This window comes from Vidua chalybeata, chromosome 13 (assembly GCF_026979565.1).
Source record: "Vidua chalybeata isolate OUT-0048 chromosome 13, bVidCha1 merged haplotype, whole genome shotgun sequence".
Classification (NCBI taxonomy): Eukaryota; Metazoa; Chordata; class Aves; order Passeriformes; family Viduidae; genus Vidua; species Vidua chalybeata.
The window spans coordinates 2,154,321-2,173,154 of record NC_071542.1 but is presented as its reverse complement, the minus strand read 5'-3'; the positions used below and the strand labels follow the sequence as shown (position 1 = coordinate 2,173,154).

Sequence of the window (18,834 nt, the reverse complement as noted above, 5' to 3'; positions counted from 1 at the left end):
ATTAAACTTTTTTTTTAATCCCCACTGGATGCAATTTCCGCCTTCTCCCGGAGGGCAAGATCCGCTCTGGAGGCGCTTCCCGGGACCGAATCCGGAGGAATTCTACCCAAAAATCACTCCGGGAGTCAGCCCGGGGTTAAAAAATAAGGGAAAAGTGAAAATTCCAAGGTTTTTTCCCGCCTGGATGCACTTCCGGAGTGCGGGATCCGCTCTGGGAGCGAAGCCTTGGAGCGAATCCCGCGGAATTGCAGCAGAATTCCTTCTGGAGGAGGAGGGAGAGCGAGGAAGGCTTGGAAAAGGGGGAGAAGGAAAAAGGGGAGGAGGAGGAGGAGGAGGAGGAGGAGGAGGAGGAGGAGGAGGAGGAGGAGGAGGAAAGCTTGGAAAAGAAGAAGGAGGAGGAGAAGGAGAAAGAGGAGGAGGAGGTGTGAGAGGAGGCAGTGGGAGGAAAGTTTGGAAAAGGGGGAGAAGGAGCGACAGGAGGAGGAGGAGGAGGAAAAAGAGGAGGAGGAGGCGGGGTCGGATGAGGAGGAGAAGGGAGGAAGGCTTGGGAAAGGAGGAGAAGGAAAAGGAGAAGGAGGAGGAGGAGAAGGAGGAGGAAAAAGAGGAGGAGGAGAGGAGGAGGAAGAGGAGGGAGGAAGGCTTGGAAAAGGAGGAGAAGTGAAAAGAGGAGAAAGAGGAGGAGAAGGAGGAAAAGGAGGAGGAAAAAAAGGAAAAAGAGGAGGAGGAGGAGGAGGAAAAGGAGGAGGCGGAGGCGCTGCCGGCCCCGCGCTCCCGGCGCGCTCCGAGCGGGACGGGCCCGAGCGGCGCTGCCCCGGCCGGGGGTGCCAGCAGCAGCGGCGCCACCAGCGGTGCCACCAGCGGTGCCACCAGCGGTGCCACCAGCGGTGCCAGCGGCACGGGGACCGCCGGCGGCGATGGCAGCGGGGCTGTGGCGGCGCGGGGCGCTCTGGGCCGCGCTGCTGCTGCTGGCGGCGGCGCAGGAGCCGTGGCGGCAGCTGATCCAGTGGGAGAACAACGGGCGGCTCTACAGCCTGCTCAACAGCGGCGCCGAGTTCGTGCCCGCCGGGCAGGAGCGGCCCGCGGGCAGCCGCCTGTGGCTGGCGGGCACGGCGGGCACCGCGGGCACCGCGGGGACAGCGGGGACAGCCGGCAGCGTCCGCCGCCAGGCCCCCGCCTCGGGGACGGTGCGGGGACAAGCGCGACATCCCTTCGGGTTCGGCCAGGTGCCGCCCAACTGGCGGGACGGGCCGCTGGGCGACGGCGCGGGGGGACAGCGGCGACAAGCGGCGCGCGGGCGACAGGCGGGCGCGACAGCCTCGGGGGTGGCGGTGTCGTCGTTCGCCTTCGCCTCGGCGGGACAGCCGCCGTTTGTCGCCGCGGGGGTGGCGGGACAGCCGCCGTTTGTCGCCGCGGGGGTGGCACCGCATGGGGAGCGCCCCGAGGGTGTCCCCGCGTCGCGGAACGCGGTGGCGGCGGGGACAGCGATGGGGACAGGAATAGGAACACCTATGGGGACAGGGATGGGGACACCTATGGGGACAGGGATGGGGACACCTATGGGGACAGGGATGGGGACACCGATGGGGACAGGAATAGGGACAGGAATGGGGACACCGATGGGGACAGGGACCGGGGTGGCGTTCCCGCTCCAGCCCCGTGCGCTTCCCGAGGATTTCCGGGAGGAGCCGCATCCCTACGGAGCCGCGGGAGTGCCGCTGGATCGCCGCTATTCCCACAGCCTGTACCACGACGCCGATGCCGAGGCGCAGCCCGGGCTGGGATCCATGGAAAATCTGGGATTTGGGGCGCAGTTCCCACCCCAAGAGGCGCAGCCGCCCTTCCGGCCGCCCGAATCTTTTGGGGTCGCTCATCCCGAGCCCTTCATTCCCGAAATTCCACAGGCAGTGCCCGACAGCCAAGCCCGGCTCAGCGTGGGCAGCGTCTACAGGCCCAGCTTTGGGGCGCGCGGTGAGTTTGGGGTTTCCTTGGGATGGGCGGAATTCCCGGGATTCGCCAGAGGGGGTTTGGGAATGATGGGAACGGGGAGGGGAGGAGCAGGGCCCGCTCGGGGGGCTGGGATTGGGATGTGGCTGTGCCGTGTCCCAGGTAATCCCAAATTTTGGGATGGTGCCGTGGCATGTCCCAGGTAATCCCAAATTTGTGGGGTGGGGCCGTGCCGTGTCCCAGCTCATCCTGCATCCGTGGGATATTCCTGTGCTGCGGTTTGGGATCACACCAGGATGGGACAGGGCTGGATCCCAGTTATCCATGGGATATTTGGGATGGGACAGGGCTGGATCCTGGCTATCCATGGGATATTTGGGATGGGACAGGGCTGGATCCCGGCTATCCATGGGATATTTGGGATGGGACAGGGCTGGATCCCGGCTATCCATGGGATATTTGGGATGGGACAGGGCTGGATCCCGGCTATCCATGGGATATTTGGGATGGGACAGGGCTGGATCCCGGCTATCCATGGGATATTTGGGATGGGACAGGGCTGGATCCCGGTTATCCCGGCCGGGACATGTTCCATTCCCGTTTTTTTTGCGAAGGATGGATGGATCTGTGTTCCAGTCACTCCTGGGTCACTCTGGGGTCACTCTGGGGTCACTCCCTCCCCGTCCCGATGAAATCCCGTGGATTTGGGCTGAGCTTTCCAAGAGTTCTCGAGCCCTCGGGAGCCGTTCCCAGCCCATCCCTCAGGAATCCCATCCCAGCCTGAGCCCGTGCCCTGCCCAGCCCCATCCCAGTTTTCTGGGAAAAGCCATCCCAGAGGATTTGGGGTGGTGGGAAGGGCCCTGCCCTGCCCTACACAGCCAGGGAGGGAACGCTGCAGGAAGAACTCGGGAATGGGGATTTTTGGGATCGCAGGAGAAGCCAGGAATGGGGCATGGGGGGTGAAGGATGGGAGGAATTCGGGGACACCTTCAGGGAATGCTGGAATTCCCGATGTTCCGGGAGGACACCTGAGGACAGCTGCCCCGCCGATGACCCGGCAAAGATTCCGGCCAAATTCCCCGGCAAAGATTCCGGCCAAATTCCCCGTTGGCAGCGTCCGTGTCCTTCCAGGATCCCGCGAGGTGCCGGTGGCTCCGCCAGGGAATTCGGGACACCCAAATTCCCAGAGCTTCCCGCTTTTCCTGGAGAAATTTCCCGGGAATCCAGCTGATCCCGTGAAATTCCGGGTCACTCGCCGTGTTTTGGGAATGTTGTCACCTCCCTGTCACCTCCCAGGGATCCTAATTGGAGCAAACAATGGCCAGCGCCAGATCCGGCGTTAATTGTTAATTATTAATTATTAATGGTTAATTCCACGGCCAAAGCTCCTCGGGAGCCTCCTAATCCCGGCCGGATCTGCCAGGAATGTTCGGCATTCCCGGCCCCCGGCCGGGGTTAATGAGGGAAGGAATCCGATCCTGCTGCTTTTAGGGGGAATTTGCGGGGTTTCTGTGGGAATGGGGGCCTGGGGAAATCTGGGAAGAGGTGCTGGGAAAATTCCAGGCCTGACCCAGAGGTGGGAGGGACGGGAGCAGCTCCAGGGGGTGGGGAAGGGAAGGGAAGGGAAGGGAAGGGAAGGGAAGGGAAGGGAAGGGAAGGGAAGGGAAGGGAAGGGAAGGAAGGGAAGGGAAGGGAAGGGAAGGGAAGGGAAGGAAGGGAAGGGAAGGGAAGGGAAGGGAAGGGAAGGGAAGGGAAGGGAAGGGAAGGGAAGGGAAGGGAAGGGAAGGGAAGGGAAGGGAAGGGAAGGGAAGGGAAGGGAAGGGAAGGGAAGGGAAGGGAAGGGAAGGGAAGGGAAGGGGCTCCAGACCCCAAAAGTTTTCCCTACCCTGATCCCAACCCCGATCCCATTTCCAAGGGGTTTCTTCATCCTGATCCCATCTCCAAGTGTTCCTCATCCCGATCCCAACCCTGATCCCATCTCCAAAAGCTTCCTGACCCCAATCCCAGCCCCAATCCCATCCCAAGGGGCTTCCCAAATTCAGTCCTGACCCCGATCCCACTTCCTGGGGTTCCTCACCCCAATCCTGATCCTGATCCCATCTCCAAGGAGTTCCTCATTCCAGCCCCCCTTGGATCCTCTCTCTGGGGGCTTCCTGATCTCCGATCCCATCTCCAGGGACTTCTTCATCCCGATCCCAACCGCGATCCCATCTCCAGGGGTTCCTCACGCCGATCCCAACCCAGATCCCATCTCCAAACCTTCCTGGCCCCCATCCCTGCCCAGATCCCGCTTCCTGGGATTCCTCACCCCAACCCTGACCCCAATCCCATCTCCAGGGCTTCCTCACCCCAGTCCTGATCCTGATCCCATTCCCAAGGGTTCCTCACCCCAATCCTGACCCCGATCCCATTTCCAGGGGTTCCTCATCCCGATCCCAGCCCTAATCCCATCCCCAGTGGTTTCCCAAGCCCGATCCCAAGGCCGATCCCATTTCCAGGAGAGTTTTCCCCCCTGGCCCCATGGATTGGGTCCCTTAGGGTTGGTTTTGGAAGGAAAGTGGGATTTGGGAATTCTATGGGGCACTGGGAATTTGGGTCCCACCAAGCGGGAGTTTGGGGTCAGCCCCAGAAGGGCCGGGAGGTGTCGGAATTCTCAGGAAAGTCTCCCTTTGGTGGGGTCAGATTTGGGATTGGGGTGGTTCCAGGGGCTGGGAATCCTGGGATTCCGTGGGGATGGTGTGGGATTAGGATTGGGATTGGGATTGTTGGGATGGGATTGATGGAATGGGATGGGATGGGGTTGGAATTGGGATTGAGATTTATGGGATTGGGATAGGGATTGTGAATGGAATTGGAATTAGGATTGGGAACAGGATTGGGATGGCATTGATGGGATTGGGAATTGGAATTGGGAATGGGATTGGGAATGGGATTGGGGATAGATTGATGGGATGGGGATTGGGATTGTGAATGGAATTGGAATTAGGATTGGGAATGGCATTGGGGTGGGATTGATGGCGTGGGAACCTGGAATTCCCTTGGTCTCTCTGTGTCTCCCCCTTCCCATTCCCTCTGCTCCCGGCCTCCCCCGCTCCTGCTTTTCCATGGGATTCTCCCTGTGGGATTTTCCTGCTGATCCCATCCGCCGGCACAAACAGGGCCTGTGATCCCAATTTGCCCTGGGAACAGACGGGAATCTCCTCTGGCAGCTCCCAGGGTGGCTGAGGGGCCGGGCAGAAAAACCAAAAACCTTTTCCCACTGGGATTGTCCCGATCCAGGCCTGATTTTCCCTGGATTTTTGGGAAGCCTCAGCAAAACCCCCCGGCATTTGGGGTGGGACGGGGACAATTCCAGAGGTGGGAATCCTGATATCCCATGAATTCCAGAGGTTTGACCCCAAAAATGAGGTGTGAGATCCTATAAAAACAACGGGGCCATCCCAGGGCAGAATCCAGCAGGAAAGGGGAAAATCCAAATCCCATAAAACTCCCCGTTGGTCCAGGAGTCAGATTTCGCTCCGGAGCTTCCAAGAATTCCTTGGAATAAACAACAGCAGGGAGGGAAAAAAATTCTGAAAGGATGGAAAACTTTTCCTTGGCCAGCCCGGGGTGGTTTTCCATGTGTTTTTTTCTTTTTTTTTCTTTTTTTTTTTTTTTTTTTTTCTTTTTTTTTTTTTGTTAGGAATTTTTTTTAAGGGATGGGGGAGAAGTTTTTTTCTGAGCTCTCCCGGTTTTTTTTTTGGGGTCCCCCTGGGAATTACATCAGTGGGAATGGGGCAGGAAATGAGCTCCAAAGGAATGACGTGATCCCTCCCGGGAAGGCAGGCCCAGAAACAAGGAGGCATTGTTCTCCTTTCCAGGGAAAAACGGGGGAAACGGGGAAAAATGGGGAAAGAAATGGGGGGAAATGGGGAAAAACAGGGGGAAATGGGTGAAAATGGGGGGAAAATGGGGGAAAATGAGGGAAAACAGGGGAAATGGGGGAAGAAATGGGGGGAAATGGGAGGAAATGGGGAAAACCAAGGAAAAATGGGGGGAAATGGGGAAAAATGGGGGAGGAATGGGGGAAAAGGGGGAAAATGGACGAAAATGAGGAAAAAAGGGGAAAACTGAGGAAAAATAGGGAAAACAAAGGAAAAGTGGGGGAAAATAGGTGAAAATGGGGGGGGGAAGGGGATAAAAATGGGGGGGAGAAAAGGGGATAAAAATGGGGGGGAAAATATGGGGGAAACCAAGCAAAAATGGGGAAAAATGGTGGTGGGGGGGAATGGGGGGAAAATGGGGGAAACCAAGGAAAAACAGGGGGAAAAACGGGGAAAATGGGTGAAAATGGGGGGAAATTGGGGGGAAATGGGGGAAAACAGGGAAAATGGGGGAAAACCAAAGAAAAGTGGGGGGAAATGGGGAAAAGTGAAGGAAAATGGGGGAAAACAGGGAAAACCAGGGAAAAATAGGGAAAAACAGGGGGGAAAATGAGGAAAATGGGGGGGAAATTGGGATAAAAGAGGAAAAACTGGGATAAAATAGGGAAAACCAGGTATTAACGGGGGAAAAATGGGGAAAAACAGGAAAAATGGGGAAAAACAGGGATAAAATAGGGAAATCCAGGGATTAACGGGGAGAAATGGGGAAAAGCAGGGGAAATTGGGGGAAAAACTGGGAAAAATGGGGAAAAATTGGGGGAAACAGAGAAAAATGGGGAAAACCAGGGAAAAACGTGGCTCCAGTCACTGTCCCCAGGGTATGTCCCTGTCCCCAATCCCAGGGGATGTCCCTGTCCCCAGGGGATGTCCCAGTCCCCAATCCCTGTCCCCAGGGATGTCCCTGTGGTCTCTCAGGTCCCCCAGACCTGATCCTGGATGTCCCCAATCCCTGTCCCCAATGATGTCCCTATGCTCCCGGCAGCTCTCCCAGATCTGATCCCAGATTTCCCCAATCCCAATCCCTGTTCCCAGTGATGTCCCTGTTTTTCTGGATCTGATCCTGGATGTCCCCAGACCCTGTCCCCAATCCCCATTCCCCAATCCCTGTTCTCAATCCCGATCCCATTTCCTGGCAGCTCTCCTGGATCTGATTCCAGATTTCCCTGATCCCAATCCCAGCAGATCTAGATCTGATCCTGGATTTCCCTGATCCCGATCCCATTTCCTGGCAGATCTCCCAGACCTGATCCCATTTCTCCAATCCCGATCCCATTTCCCAGCAGGTGTCCCAGATCTGATCGCAGATTTCTCCAATCCCAATCCCGATCCCATTTCCCGGCAGGTCTCCTGGATGAGATCGCGGATTTCCCCAATCCCAATCCTGATCCCATTTCCTGGCAGGTCTCCTGGATCTGATCCCGGATTTCCCCGATCCCGATCCCATTTCCCGGCAGCTCTCTCTGACCTGATCCCAGATTTCCCGTATCCCATTGCCCAGCAGATCTCCCTGATTCCTGGATCTGATCCCAGATTTCCCCAATCCCAATCCCGATCCTGATCCCGTTTCCCGCAGCTCTCCCTGACCTGATCCCATTTCCCCGATCCCAACCCCGATCCCGATCCCGCAGGTCTCCCGGACCTGGTGCCGGACCCCAGCTACGTGCAGGCCTCGACGTACGTGCAGAGAGCGCACCTGTACTCGCTGCGCTGCGCCGCCGAGGAGCGCTGCCTGGCCAGGTGGGACACGGGAGCCCACGGGGGACACGGGATATGGGATAGGGGACACGGGATAGGGGACATGGGATATGGGATATGGGATAGGGGACACGGGATAGGGGACATGGGATATGGGATATGGGATATGGGACACGGGAGCCCACGGGGGACATGGGACATGGGATATGGGATATGGGACACGGGAGCCCACGGGGGACACGGGACACGGGATATGGGATATGGGATAGGGGATATGGGATATGGGATATGGGATATGGGACATGGGAGCCCACGGGGGACACGGGACACGGGATATGGGATAGGGGACACGGGAGCCCACGGGGGACACGGGACACGGGATATGGGATATGGGACACGGGAGCCCACGGGGGACACGGGACATGGGATATGGGATAGGGGACACGGGATATGGGATATGGGATATGGGACACGGGAGCCCACGGGGGACACGGGACACGGGATATGGGATAGGGGACATGGGATATGGGATATGGGACACGGGAGCCCACGGGGGACACGGGGTATGGGATATGGGATATGGGATATGGGATATGGGATATGGGATAGGGGACACGGGAGCCCACGGGGGACATGGGGTATGGGATATGGGATATGGGACACGGGAGCCCACGGGGGACACGGGACACGGGATATGGGATAGGGGACACGGGACTCCACGGGGGACACGGGGTATGGGATATGGGATATGGGATATGGGATATGGGACACGGGAGCCCACGGGGTACACGGGGTATGGGATATGGGATATGGGACACGGGAGCCCACGGGGAACATGGGACACGGGATATGGGATATGGGACACGGGAGCCCACGGGGGACATGGGACACGGGATATGGGATATGGGACACGGGAGCCCACGGGGGACACGGGACACGGGATATGGGATATGGGACACGGGATACGGGATACGGGATATGGGATATGGGATATGGGATATGGGATATGGGATACGGGATATGGGATATGGGATATGGGATAGGGGATATGGGATATGGGATATGGGATATGGGATAGGGGATATGGGATAGGGGATATGGGATATGGGATATGGGATAGGGGATATGGGATATGGGATAGGGGATATGGGATACGGGATATGGGATATGGGATATGGGATAGGGGATATGGGATACGGGATATGGGATAAGGGATACGGGATATGGGATATTGGATATGGGATATGGGATATGGGATATGGGATATGGGATAGGGGATATGGGATACGGGATACGGGATATGGGATATGGGATAGGGGATATGGGATAGGGGATATGGGATATGGGATATGGGATAGGGGATATGGGATAGGGGATACGGGATAGGGGATATGGGATATGGGATAGGGGATATGGGATATGGGATATGGGATAGGGGATATGGGATAGGGGATACGGGATAGGGGATATGGGATATGGGATAGGGGATATGGGATACGGGATATGGGATAGGGGATATGGGATATGGGATACGGGATACGGGATATGGGATATGGGATATGGGATATGGGATAGGGGATATGGGATACGGGATATGGGATATGGGATATGGGATAGGGGATATGGGATAGGGGATATGGGATATGGGATATGGGATAGGGGATATGGGATAGGGGATATGGGATAGGGGATACGGGATAGGGGATATGGGATATGGGATAGGGGATATGGGATACGGGATACGGGATATGGGATATGGGATATGGGATAGGGGATATGGGATACGGGATATGGGATACGGGATATGGGATAGGGGATATGGGATATGGGATACGGGATACGGGATATGGGATATGGGATAGGGGATATGGGATGTGGGATATGGGATATGGGATATGGGATACGGGATATGGGATAAGGGATACGGGATGTGGGATATGGGATAGGGGATATGGGATACGGGATACGGGATACGGGATATGGGATATGGGATAGGGGATATGGGGTACAGGATATGGGAAGGGGATATGGGATACGGGATATGGGATATGGGATATGGGATATGGGATACGGGATACGGGATATGGGATATGGGATATGGGATACGGGATATGGGATATGGGATATGAGATCCAGGAATGGGACACGGGACACAGGAACGGGACACAGGATCCCGGGAATGGGAAATGGGAAATCTCTCCTGGGAATGGGAGAGACAGGATTTTGGGATTGGGAAATGGGATCCTGGGAATCAGGGAGAGGATTCCTGGGAATGCCAGACAGGATCCTGGGAATGGGAGAGATTATTCCTGGGGATGTAGGATGGGATTCCCAGAATTCGAGAGAGGATTCTTGGGAATGGGAGAGAAAATTCCTGGGAATGGGAGAGGGAGGATTCCTGAGAACTGGAGATGGGATCCCGGGAATGGGAAACAGGATTCTGGGAATGGGGGAGAGAGGAGATTCCTGGGTATGGCAGGGAGGATTCCTGGGAATGGGAGAGGGAGAATTCCCAGGAATGGGAGAGGGAGGATTCCCAGGAATGGGAGGGAGGATTTCCAGGAATGGGAGCTCTCTGGGATGGGGGGAATGTAGGGAGAAAAGGGGGGAGTGAGGGGGAGAGGGGGGCTGGATGAGGGGAGATGGGGACAACGGGAATTCTGGGATGAGGAAAAGTGGGGACAAAGGGGGAGGGGATGGGGGGAGAGGGAGGGGGAGGTGGGGAACCCCGGGATGAGGGGAGAGGGGGATACCCCGGGGAGAGGGGTCCTGGGATGGGGGAGAAGTGGGGATACCCCGGGAGGGAGAGGGACAGGTTGGGGAGGAGAAGGGGGAGGTGCTGATGGGGGAGAGGGAGGGGAGGGAAGGGAAGGGGAAAAGGGGAGAGGGAAGGATGGGAGAGAGGGAAGGGGAAAGGAAAAGGAAAGAGGAAAAGGGGAAAAGGGGAAAGGAAAAAAGGGAAAGGGAAGAGGGAAGTGAAGGGTGGAGGAGAGGGAAGGGGAAGGGGAAAAAAGGGAAAAAGGGTGTGGGGGGAAATGGGGGAAGAAAAAAGGGGAAAAGAAGAAAAAAAAGGGAAGATAAAGGGGGAAAGAGGGGGGGAAAGGAGGAAGAAAAATGGAGAAAAAGGGGGAAAAGGGAAAAGGGAAAGGGGGAAAGGGAAAATAGAAAAAGGGGAAGGGGAAGGGGAAAGGGGAAAGGGGAAAGGGGAAAGGGGAAAGGGGAAAGGGGAAGGGGAAGGGGAAGGGGAAGGGGAAGGGAAGGGAAGGGAAGGGAAGGGAAGGGAAGGGAAGGGAAGGGAAGGGAAGGGAAGGAAGGGAAGGGAAGGGAAGGGAAGGGAAAAAGGGAAAGGAAAAGGCTCCAGGACCCAGCCGAGACTTTCCTCTCTTTCTCCCTTCCATTCCCACGGGAGAAAATTCCCTGGGAAAAGGGAATTCCTCTGGAAGGGCGGGGCCAGCAGCAGTGCCACCAGTGCCACCTGTGCCACCGGTGCCAGCCTGTCCCTGTCCCCGTCCCTGTCCCCGTCCCCAGCACAGCGTACGCGGCCGAGGCCACCGACTACGACGTGCGGGTGCTGCTGCGCTTCCCGCAGCGCGTCAAGAACCAGGGCACGGCCGACTTCCTGCCCAGCCAGCCCCGCCACCGCTGGCAGTGGCACAGCTGCCACCAGTGAGTGTCCCCAGCTGTCCCCAGCCTGTCCCCTCCCTCTGGGGGCACCTTTGGCTGGCGTTTCAGTGGCATTTCCCCGTTTGGTGGCTTCGTTTTGGGGTCTTCCTTCAGCTCTTTGTCCCCAAAGCCACCATCCGTGATGGTGGCAGTGGCACAGCTGCCACCGGTGAGTGTCCCCAGCTGTCCCCTCCCTCTGGGTGGCATTTCAGTGCCATTCGATGACGTTGCTTTGAGGTCTGGGTATGAGGGGTTGGTGTCACCTTCCGTGAGCTCTTTGTCCCCAGAGCCACCACGCTCCCGGAGTTAATGTCCCCAGGGCCACTGCGTTGGTGGCAGTGGCACAGCTGCCACCAGTGAGTGTCCCCAGCTTTGTCACCAGCCCCCTCTGGTGACAGTTCTGAGGCTTTTCCATGGAATTTCCCAATTTTGTGTCATTTGTCGGGGTTGGTGTCACCTTCCTTGTCCCCAGAGCCACCACGCTCCCGGAGTTAATGTCCCCTCTGCCACAGTCACTGTCCCCAAAGCAGGAGCTGCCACCTGCTGTGCCCCTGCACTGATGTCCCCTCCCCCAATGGGGACATCCCCATTGTGACACCCCCTGAGTGTCCCCTGGCTGTCCCCAGAGTGCCCCCTGGAGTCCCTGCTGTCCCCTGATTGTCCCGAGTGTCCCCATGATTGTCCCTTGAGTGCCCAGTGTCCCCTGCTGTGCCCTGAGTGTCCCCTGGGTGTCCCCTGGGTGTCCCCTGAGTGTCCCCCTGATTATCCCAATTCTTGTCCCCTTCTTGTCCTGCTTGTCCTCTGAATGTCCCCAGCCTGTCCCCAACCTGTCCCCATGGTGTCCCCCTGGTGTCCTCATGGTGTCCCCACGGTGTCCCTGTGTCCCCAAGCACTATCACAGCATGGAAAAGTTCAACCTGCTGGATGTCACCTGAGTGTCCCCGTGATTGTCCCCTGAGTGTCCCCTGAGTGTCCCCTGAGTGTCCCTTGAGTGTCCCCACGGTGTCCCCACGGTGTCCCCAGGCACTACCACAGCATGGCGGAGTTCAGCCACTACGACCTGCTGGATGTCACCTCGGGCCGCCGGGTGGCCGAGGGACACAAGGCCAGCTTCTGCCTGGAGGACACCACCTGCGACTTCGGCCACCTCAAGCGCTACGCCTGCACCGCCCACACCCAGGTGACACTTGGGGACAACGGCCCTTGTCACTTCTGTCACTTTTTTGTCCCCTTTTTGCCCTTTTTGTCCCTTTTTTGTGCCTTTTGTCCCTTTTGTCCCCATTTGTGGCACTACACCTGCACCGCCCACACCCGGGTGACATCTGGGGACAATGGTCTTTGTCACTTCTGTCACTTTTTGTCCCTTTTTGTCCCCTTTTCTCCCTTTTTTCCCTATTTACCCCCCATATTTTTAGGTTTTTTTCTCCCCTTTTTCCCATTTTTGCCCATTTTTAAAATTCTTTCCCCCATTTTTGCCCCATTTCCCTGTTTCTCACCCCAATTCCCCAATTCCCCATTTCCCAATTCCCCGTTTTCCCAATTTCCCCGTTTCTCACCCCAATTCCCCATTTCTCACCCCAATCCCCCCATTTTTTCCAATTTCCCCATTTCTCACCCCAATTCCCCCTTTCCCTAATTTCCCTGTTTCTCACCCCAATTCGCATTTCCCCAATTCCCCATTTTCCCCAGTGTCTCACCCCAATTCCCCATTTCTCACCCGAATTCCCCATTTCCCCAATTCCCCATTTCCCCAATTTCCCCGTTTCTCACCCCAATTCCCCATTTTCCCCGTTTCTCACTCCAATTCCCATTTTCCCCAATTCCCCATTTCCCCAATTCCCCATTTCTCACCCCAATTCTCCATTTTCCATTTTCCCCAATTCCCCGTTTCTCACCCCAATTCCCATTTTTCCCCAATTCCCCGTTTCTGCCCCCGTTCCCGCTGGCAGGGGCTCTCCCCGGGCTGTTACGACACCTACAACGCCGACATCGACTGCCAGTGGATCGACATCACCGACGTCCCCCCGGGCAACTACGTCCTCAAGGTGGGACACCGGGGACACCGGGGACACTGGGGACACTGGGGGGACTGGGGGGATTGGGGACACCGGGGACATTGGGGACACTGTAGACACTGAGGACACTGAGGACTTTGGGGATATTGGGGACATTTGGGGACACTGGGGACAGTGGGGGCACTGGGGACATCTAGGGACAGAGGGGAAGTTGGGGACACTGGGGACATTCAGGACACCGGGGACACCGAGGGGATTGGGGACACTGGGGACACCGAGGGGATTTGGGACACTGGGGACATTGGGGACACTGGGGACATTGGGGACAGTGGGGACATTGAGGACACCGGGGACACTGGGGACACTGGGGACATTGGGGACACTGGGGACAATTGGGGATATTGGGGACATTGGGGACACTGGGGACATTTGGGATATTGGGGACATTGGGGACACTGGGGACATTGGGGACACTGGGGACATTTGGGATATTGGGGACACTGGGGACATTGGAGGGGTTTGGGGGGATTGGGGACACTGGGGACAGTGGGGACACTGAGGACATTTGGGAACACCTGGGGACATTGGGGACATTGGGGGACATCTGGGGTCATTGGGGACATTTGGGGACATTGAGGACAATTGGACTATTGGGGACATTGGGGACACTGGGGACACTGTGGGACACTGGGGACACTGGGGACATTTGGAGACATTGGGGTTGTTGGGGACATTTGGGACACTTGGGGACATTTGGGGGCATTGGGGGATTGGGGATGTTGGGGACATTGGGGACATTTTGGGGACATTGGGGACATTTGGGACATCTGGGGACATTGGGGACACTGGGGACATTGGGGACACTGAGGACATTTGGGAACACCTGGGGACATTGGGGACATGGGGGGACATCTGGCATCATTGGGGACATTGGAGACATTGGGGACACCTGGGGACATTGGGGGGATTGGGGATGTTGGGGACATTGGGGACACTGGGGACATTTGGGATATTGGGAACACCTGGGGACATTGCGGACATGGGGGGACATCTGGCGTCATTGGGGACATTTGGGGACATTGAGGACAGTTGGAGCTATTGGGGACATTGGGGACACTGGGGACACTGGAGGGATTGGGGACATTTGGGACAGTGGGGACACTGTGGGTCACTGGGGACATTGGGGACATTGGGGACATTGGGGTCCTGGGGGACTTTGGGGGGGTTTGGGGGGATTGGGGACACTGGGGACAGTGGGGACACTGAGGACATTTGGGAACACGTGGGGACATTGGGGACATTGGGGACACTGGGGACATTGGGGACAGTGGGGACACTGAGGATTTTGGGGACATTGGGGACATTTGGGGGACTTTTGGGGACATTTGGGGACATTTGGGGACACTGGGGGATTGGGGATTGTTTTTGTTTGATTTTTTGGGATTTCCCCGGTTTTCCCATTTCCCGGCCGATTTCGGGGATTTTCCCCCTCCCTTTCCCTCTCCCGGTTAAGCCCCGCCCATTGCCCCATTCCCAGCGGATTTTTTCCCGCGGATTTTTTGGGATTTTTCCTCTCCGGGCTCCCGCAGGTGCAGGTGAACCCCAAATATTCCGTGCTGGAGTCGGATTTCACCAACAACGTCGTGCGCTGCCACATCCACTACAGCGGGCGCTTCGCCGCCGCCTCCAACTGCCGCCTGGCGCAGTACGGCCCCGCAGCGACCCCAAAACAGCCCTGACCCCAAAAATCCCCGACCCCAAAAATCCCTGACCCCAAAAATCCCCGACCCCAAAACAGCCCTGACCCCAAAACAGCCCTGACCCCAAAAATCCCCGACCCCAAAACAGCCCTGACCCCAAAACAGCCCTGACCCCAAAAATCCCCGACCCCAAAACATCCCTGACCCCAAAACATCCCTGACCCCAAAAATCCCTGACCCCAAAACATCCCTGACCCCAAAAATCCCCGACCCCAAAACAGCCCTGACCCCAAAAAAGCCCTGACCCCAAAACAGCCCTGACCCCAAAACAGCCCTGACCCCAAAAATCCCTGACCCCAAAAATCCCTGGCCCCGAAAATCCCTGGCCCTGAAACAGCCCTGATCCCAAAACAGACCTGACCCACCCAAAACCCCGATCAGAAAATATCCCTGATCCCAAAAAACCCATCCCAAAAAACCCCATCCTAAAAATCCCTGATCACAAAAAAACCCTGATCCTAAAAATCCCTGATCCTAAAAAATCCCATCCTAAAAATCCCCGATCCTAAAAATCCCTGACCCCAAAATCCCTGGTCACAAAAAAACCCGGATCCTCAAAAACCCGGATCCTAAAAAAACCCATCCTAAAAATCCCTGATCCTAAAGATTCCCATCCTAAAAATCCCTGATCCCAAAAATCCCTGACCCCAAAATCCCTGATCACAAAAAAAATCCCTGATCCTAAAAATTCCCATCTTAAAAACCCTGATCCTAAAAATCCCTGATCCTAAAAATCCCTGACCCCAAAATCCCAGATCACAAAAAAACCCTGATCCCAAAAAATCCCTGATCCTAAAAATTCCCATCTTAAAAACCCTGATCCTAAAAATCCCTGATCCTAAAAATCCCTGACCCCAAAATCCCAGATCACAAAAAACCCTGATCCCAAAAAATCCCTGATCCTAAAAATTACCATCCTAAAATCTCTGATCCTAAAAATCCCTGATCCTAAAAATCCCTGACCCCAAAATCCCTGATCACAAAAAACCCTGATCCCAAAAAATCCATGATCCTAAAAATTACCATCCTAAAATCTCTGATCCTAAAAAAAACCTGATCCTAAAAATCCCTGATCCTAAAAATTACCATCCTAAAAATCCCTGATCCTAAAAAAAACTGATCCCAAAAATCCCTGATCCTAAAAATTACCATCCTAAAAATCCCTGATCCCAAACCCCCATCCCAAATTTCCCGTTTCTTTCCCATTTCCCCCATTTCCCCTCGCTCTTTTCCCGCTTTTCCCCCCCCCACTTTCCCCCCCTCTGCTTTTCCCGGCTTTTTCCCTGGATTTTCCCCATTTTTACCCAGATTTTTTTCCACTTTTTTCCTGAATTTTCCCACTTTTTTTCCTGATTTTCCCCAATTTTTTCCTGATTTTTCCCACTTTTTTTCCCTGGATTTTTCCCACTTTTCCCCACTTCTTTCCCCTTTTTCCTGACTTTTTCCCCTTTTCCCTGAATTTTCCCATTTTTTCCTGATTTTTCCCACTTTTTTTTCTGGATTTCCCCACTTTCCCCTGAATTTTTCCACATTTTCTTGGATTTTCCCCACTTTTCCCCCACTTTTTCCTGATTTTTCCCTCTTTCCCCCTGTTTTTTTTCCACTTTCCCCCACTTTTTTCCTGCTTTTTTCCCGGATTTTCCCACTTTTTCCTGGTTTTTTTCCACTTTATCCTGGATTTTCCCCACTTTTCCCTGAATTTTCCCACTTTTTTCCTGACTTTTCCCACTCTTCCCCACTTTTTTCCCCACATTTTTCCACTTTTTTTCATGATTTTCCCCATTTTTAACTGCCTTTTCCCCCATTTTTCCTGGATTTTCCCACATTATTCCCGGATTTTCCCACTTTTTTTTCCCTGACTTTCCCACTTTTTCCTGATTTTTCGCCTATTTCCTGATTTTTCCCACTTTTTCCCAGATTTTTCCCCTTTTCCCTGATGTTTCCCCCTTTTCCCCACTTTTTTTCCTGCTTTTTTCCCAGATTTTCCCACTTTTTCCTGCATTTTTTCCACTTTACCCCACTTTTTTCCTGCTTTTTTCCTGGATTTTCCCCACTTTTTTCCTGATTTTCCCCACCTTTTCCCCCTTTTTTCCTGGATTTTTCCCACTTTTCCCCTGGATTTTTCACACTTTTTTCCCAGTTTTCCCCATTTTTTTCCTGATTTTTCCCACTTTTCTCCACTTTTTTTCCTGGATTTTCCTGATTTTCCCAGTTTTTTCTGCTTTTTTCCCACTTTTTTTCCTGGATTTTCCCACTTTTTCTCTCTTTTTTCCTGCTTTTTTCCTGATTTTTCACAGTTTTTCGCACTTTTCCCCCACTTTTTGCGTGGATTTTCCCACTTTTCCACACTTTTCCACCCTTTTTCCTGATTTTTCCCACATTTCCCGGATTTTCCCACTTTTCCCCACTTTTCCCCCACTTTTTTCCCCAGATTTTCCCACTTTTCCCTGCTTTTTTTCCCCCACTTTTCCCTGATTTTTCCTACTTATTCCTGATTTTTCCAGTTTTTCCTGGATTTTCCCACTTTTCCCCCACTTTTTTCCTGGATTTCCCCCCCCCTTTTCATTATTTCCCCCCCCTTTTTCCTGATTTTTCCTGATTTTTCCCATTTTCCCCACATTTTTCCCACTTTTTCCTGGATTTTCCGACTTTTTCCTGCTTTTTCCCCACTTTTTTTTTTTTTTTTTTCCCACTTTTTTTCCTTTTTTTCTGGGTCGGTTTTGGTGGTGAAGGTCCGGGGGGGGGGGGGGAAATCAGGATTTGGGGTTTTCCAGATTTCCCGTGGGATTTTCTGGGATTTTCCCATTTGGGGTTGGTTTTTTTCCTCTTATTCCGTGGAATTTTCTGGGATTTGGGATTTCCCCCATTTTCCACAGAATTTTCTGGGATTTTCCCATTTGGGGTTAGTTTTTTTCCTCTTTTTCCATGGAATTTTCTGGGATTTAGGGTGGGAATTGGGATTTTCCCCATTTTCCAGAGAATTTTTTGGGATTTGGGGTGAGAATTGGGATTTTCCTCATTTTCCCCAGAATTTTATGGGATTTGCCCATTTGGGGTTGTTTTTTTATCTCCTTCCCCACAGAATTTTCTGGAATTTAGGGTGGGAATTGGGATTTTCCCCATTTCCCATGGAATTTTCTGGGATTTGGATTGGAATGGGGATTTCCCCCATTTCCATGGAATTTTCTGGGATTTGGGATTTTGATCATTCCCCATAGAATTTTTCAGGATTTGGGGTGGGAATTGGGATTTTGCCCATTTTCCATGGAATTTTTTAGGATTTTGAGCAGGAATTGGGATTTCCCATGGAATTTTCTGGGATTTTCCCATCTGGGGTTGGTTTTTTCCTCCTTTCCCACGGAATTTTCCAGGATTTTCCCATTTCCCCGCAGATCCTGACGGCAGCCGAATCCCTGGAACGTCGCCCGTCCCCTTTCCCGGGATGTCCCCGAGGTGGCTCCACTGCGTTCCCAAAATCCTGCCTTTTCCCAATAAAAAGCGGGGAAGCCACGAGGACTCTTTGGAATTGTTTTTATCCCGAATTTTCCCATTTTTCCCGGTTTTTCCCCCATTTCCCGAGGGAATCCAAGGCTGGAATCACAGCAGGGATCCCAAAATGCTCCATAAAGTCCTCGCGATCCTACAAATCCTTGGGGATTTTTTGGGAATGTCCCCAAACTGGGGAAGGAAATAGCTCTGGGAATGTGGGGAGGGAAATCCCATAAATTATTTTTGGGAATTTTTCTGCTTTCCCGCCTTTTCTGAAGCCGGGAGAGCGGAAGGTGGGATTTGGGAATTTTTGGGCTGGGAATGGGGTTGGGAATGGGGACAGTG

General features: G+C 54.4%; 1 protein-coding gene across 1 annotated transcript; it reads left to right on the top strand.

Annotated features, from left to right (window-relative positions):
- The first annotated feature begins 846 nt into the window (after nt 1-846).
- LOXL1 (lysyl oxidase like 1) lies at nt 847-18,510 on the top strand. The gene is made up of 7 exons (XM_053954830.1): nt 847-1,968; nt 7,496-7,604; nt 11,091-11,228; nt 12,249-12,405; nt 13,175-13,270; nt 14,830-14,945; nt 18,393-18,510. The coding sequence occupies exons 1-7, from the start codon at nt 915-917 to the stop codon at nt 18,397-18,399; spliced, it is 1,677 nt and encodes a 558-aa protein (XP_053810805.1). The 5' UTR covers nt 847-914; the 3' UTR covers nt 18,400-18,510.
- The last annotated feature ends 324 nt before the right edge of the window (nt 18,511-18,834 follow it).

Coding starts and splice junctions, on each gene's coding strand:
- LOXL1 (XM_053954830.1), top strand. CDS start 915: ATGGCAGCGGGGCTGTGGCGGCGCGGGGCGCTCTGGGCCGCGCTGCTG. Junction 7,605..11,090: donor GAGGAGCGCTGCCTGGCCAG/GTGGGACACGGG, acceptor CCCCGTCCCCAG/CACAGCGTACGCGGCCGAGG. Junction 13,271..14,829: donor CGGGCAACTACGTCCTCAAG/GTGGGACACCGG, acceptor GGGCTCCCGCAG/GTGCAGGTGAACCCCAAATA.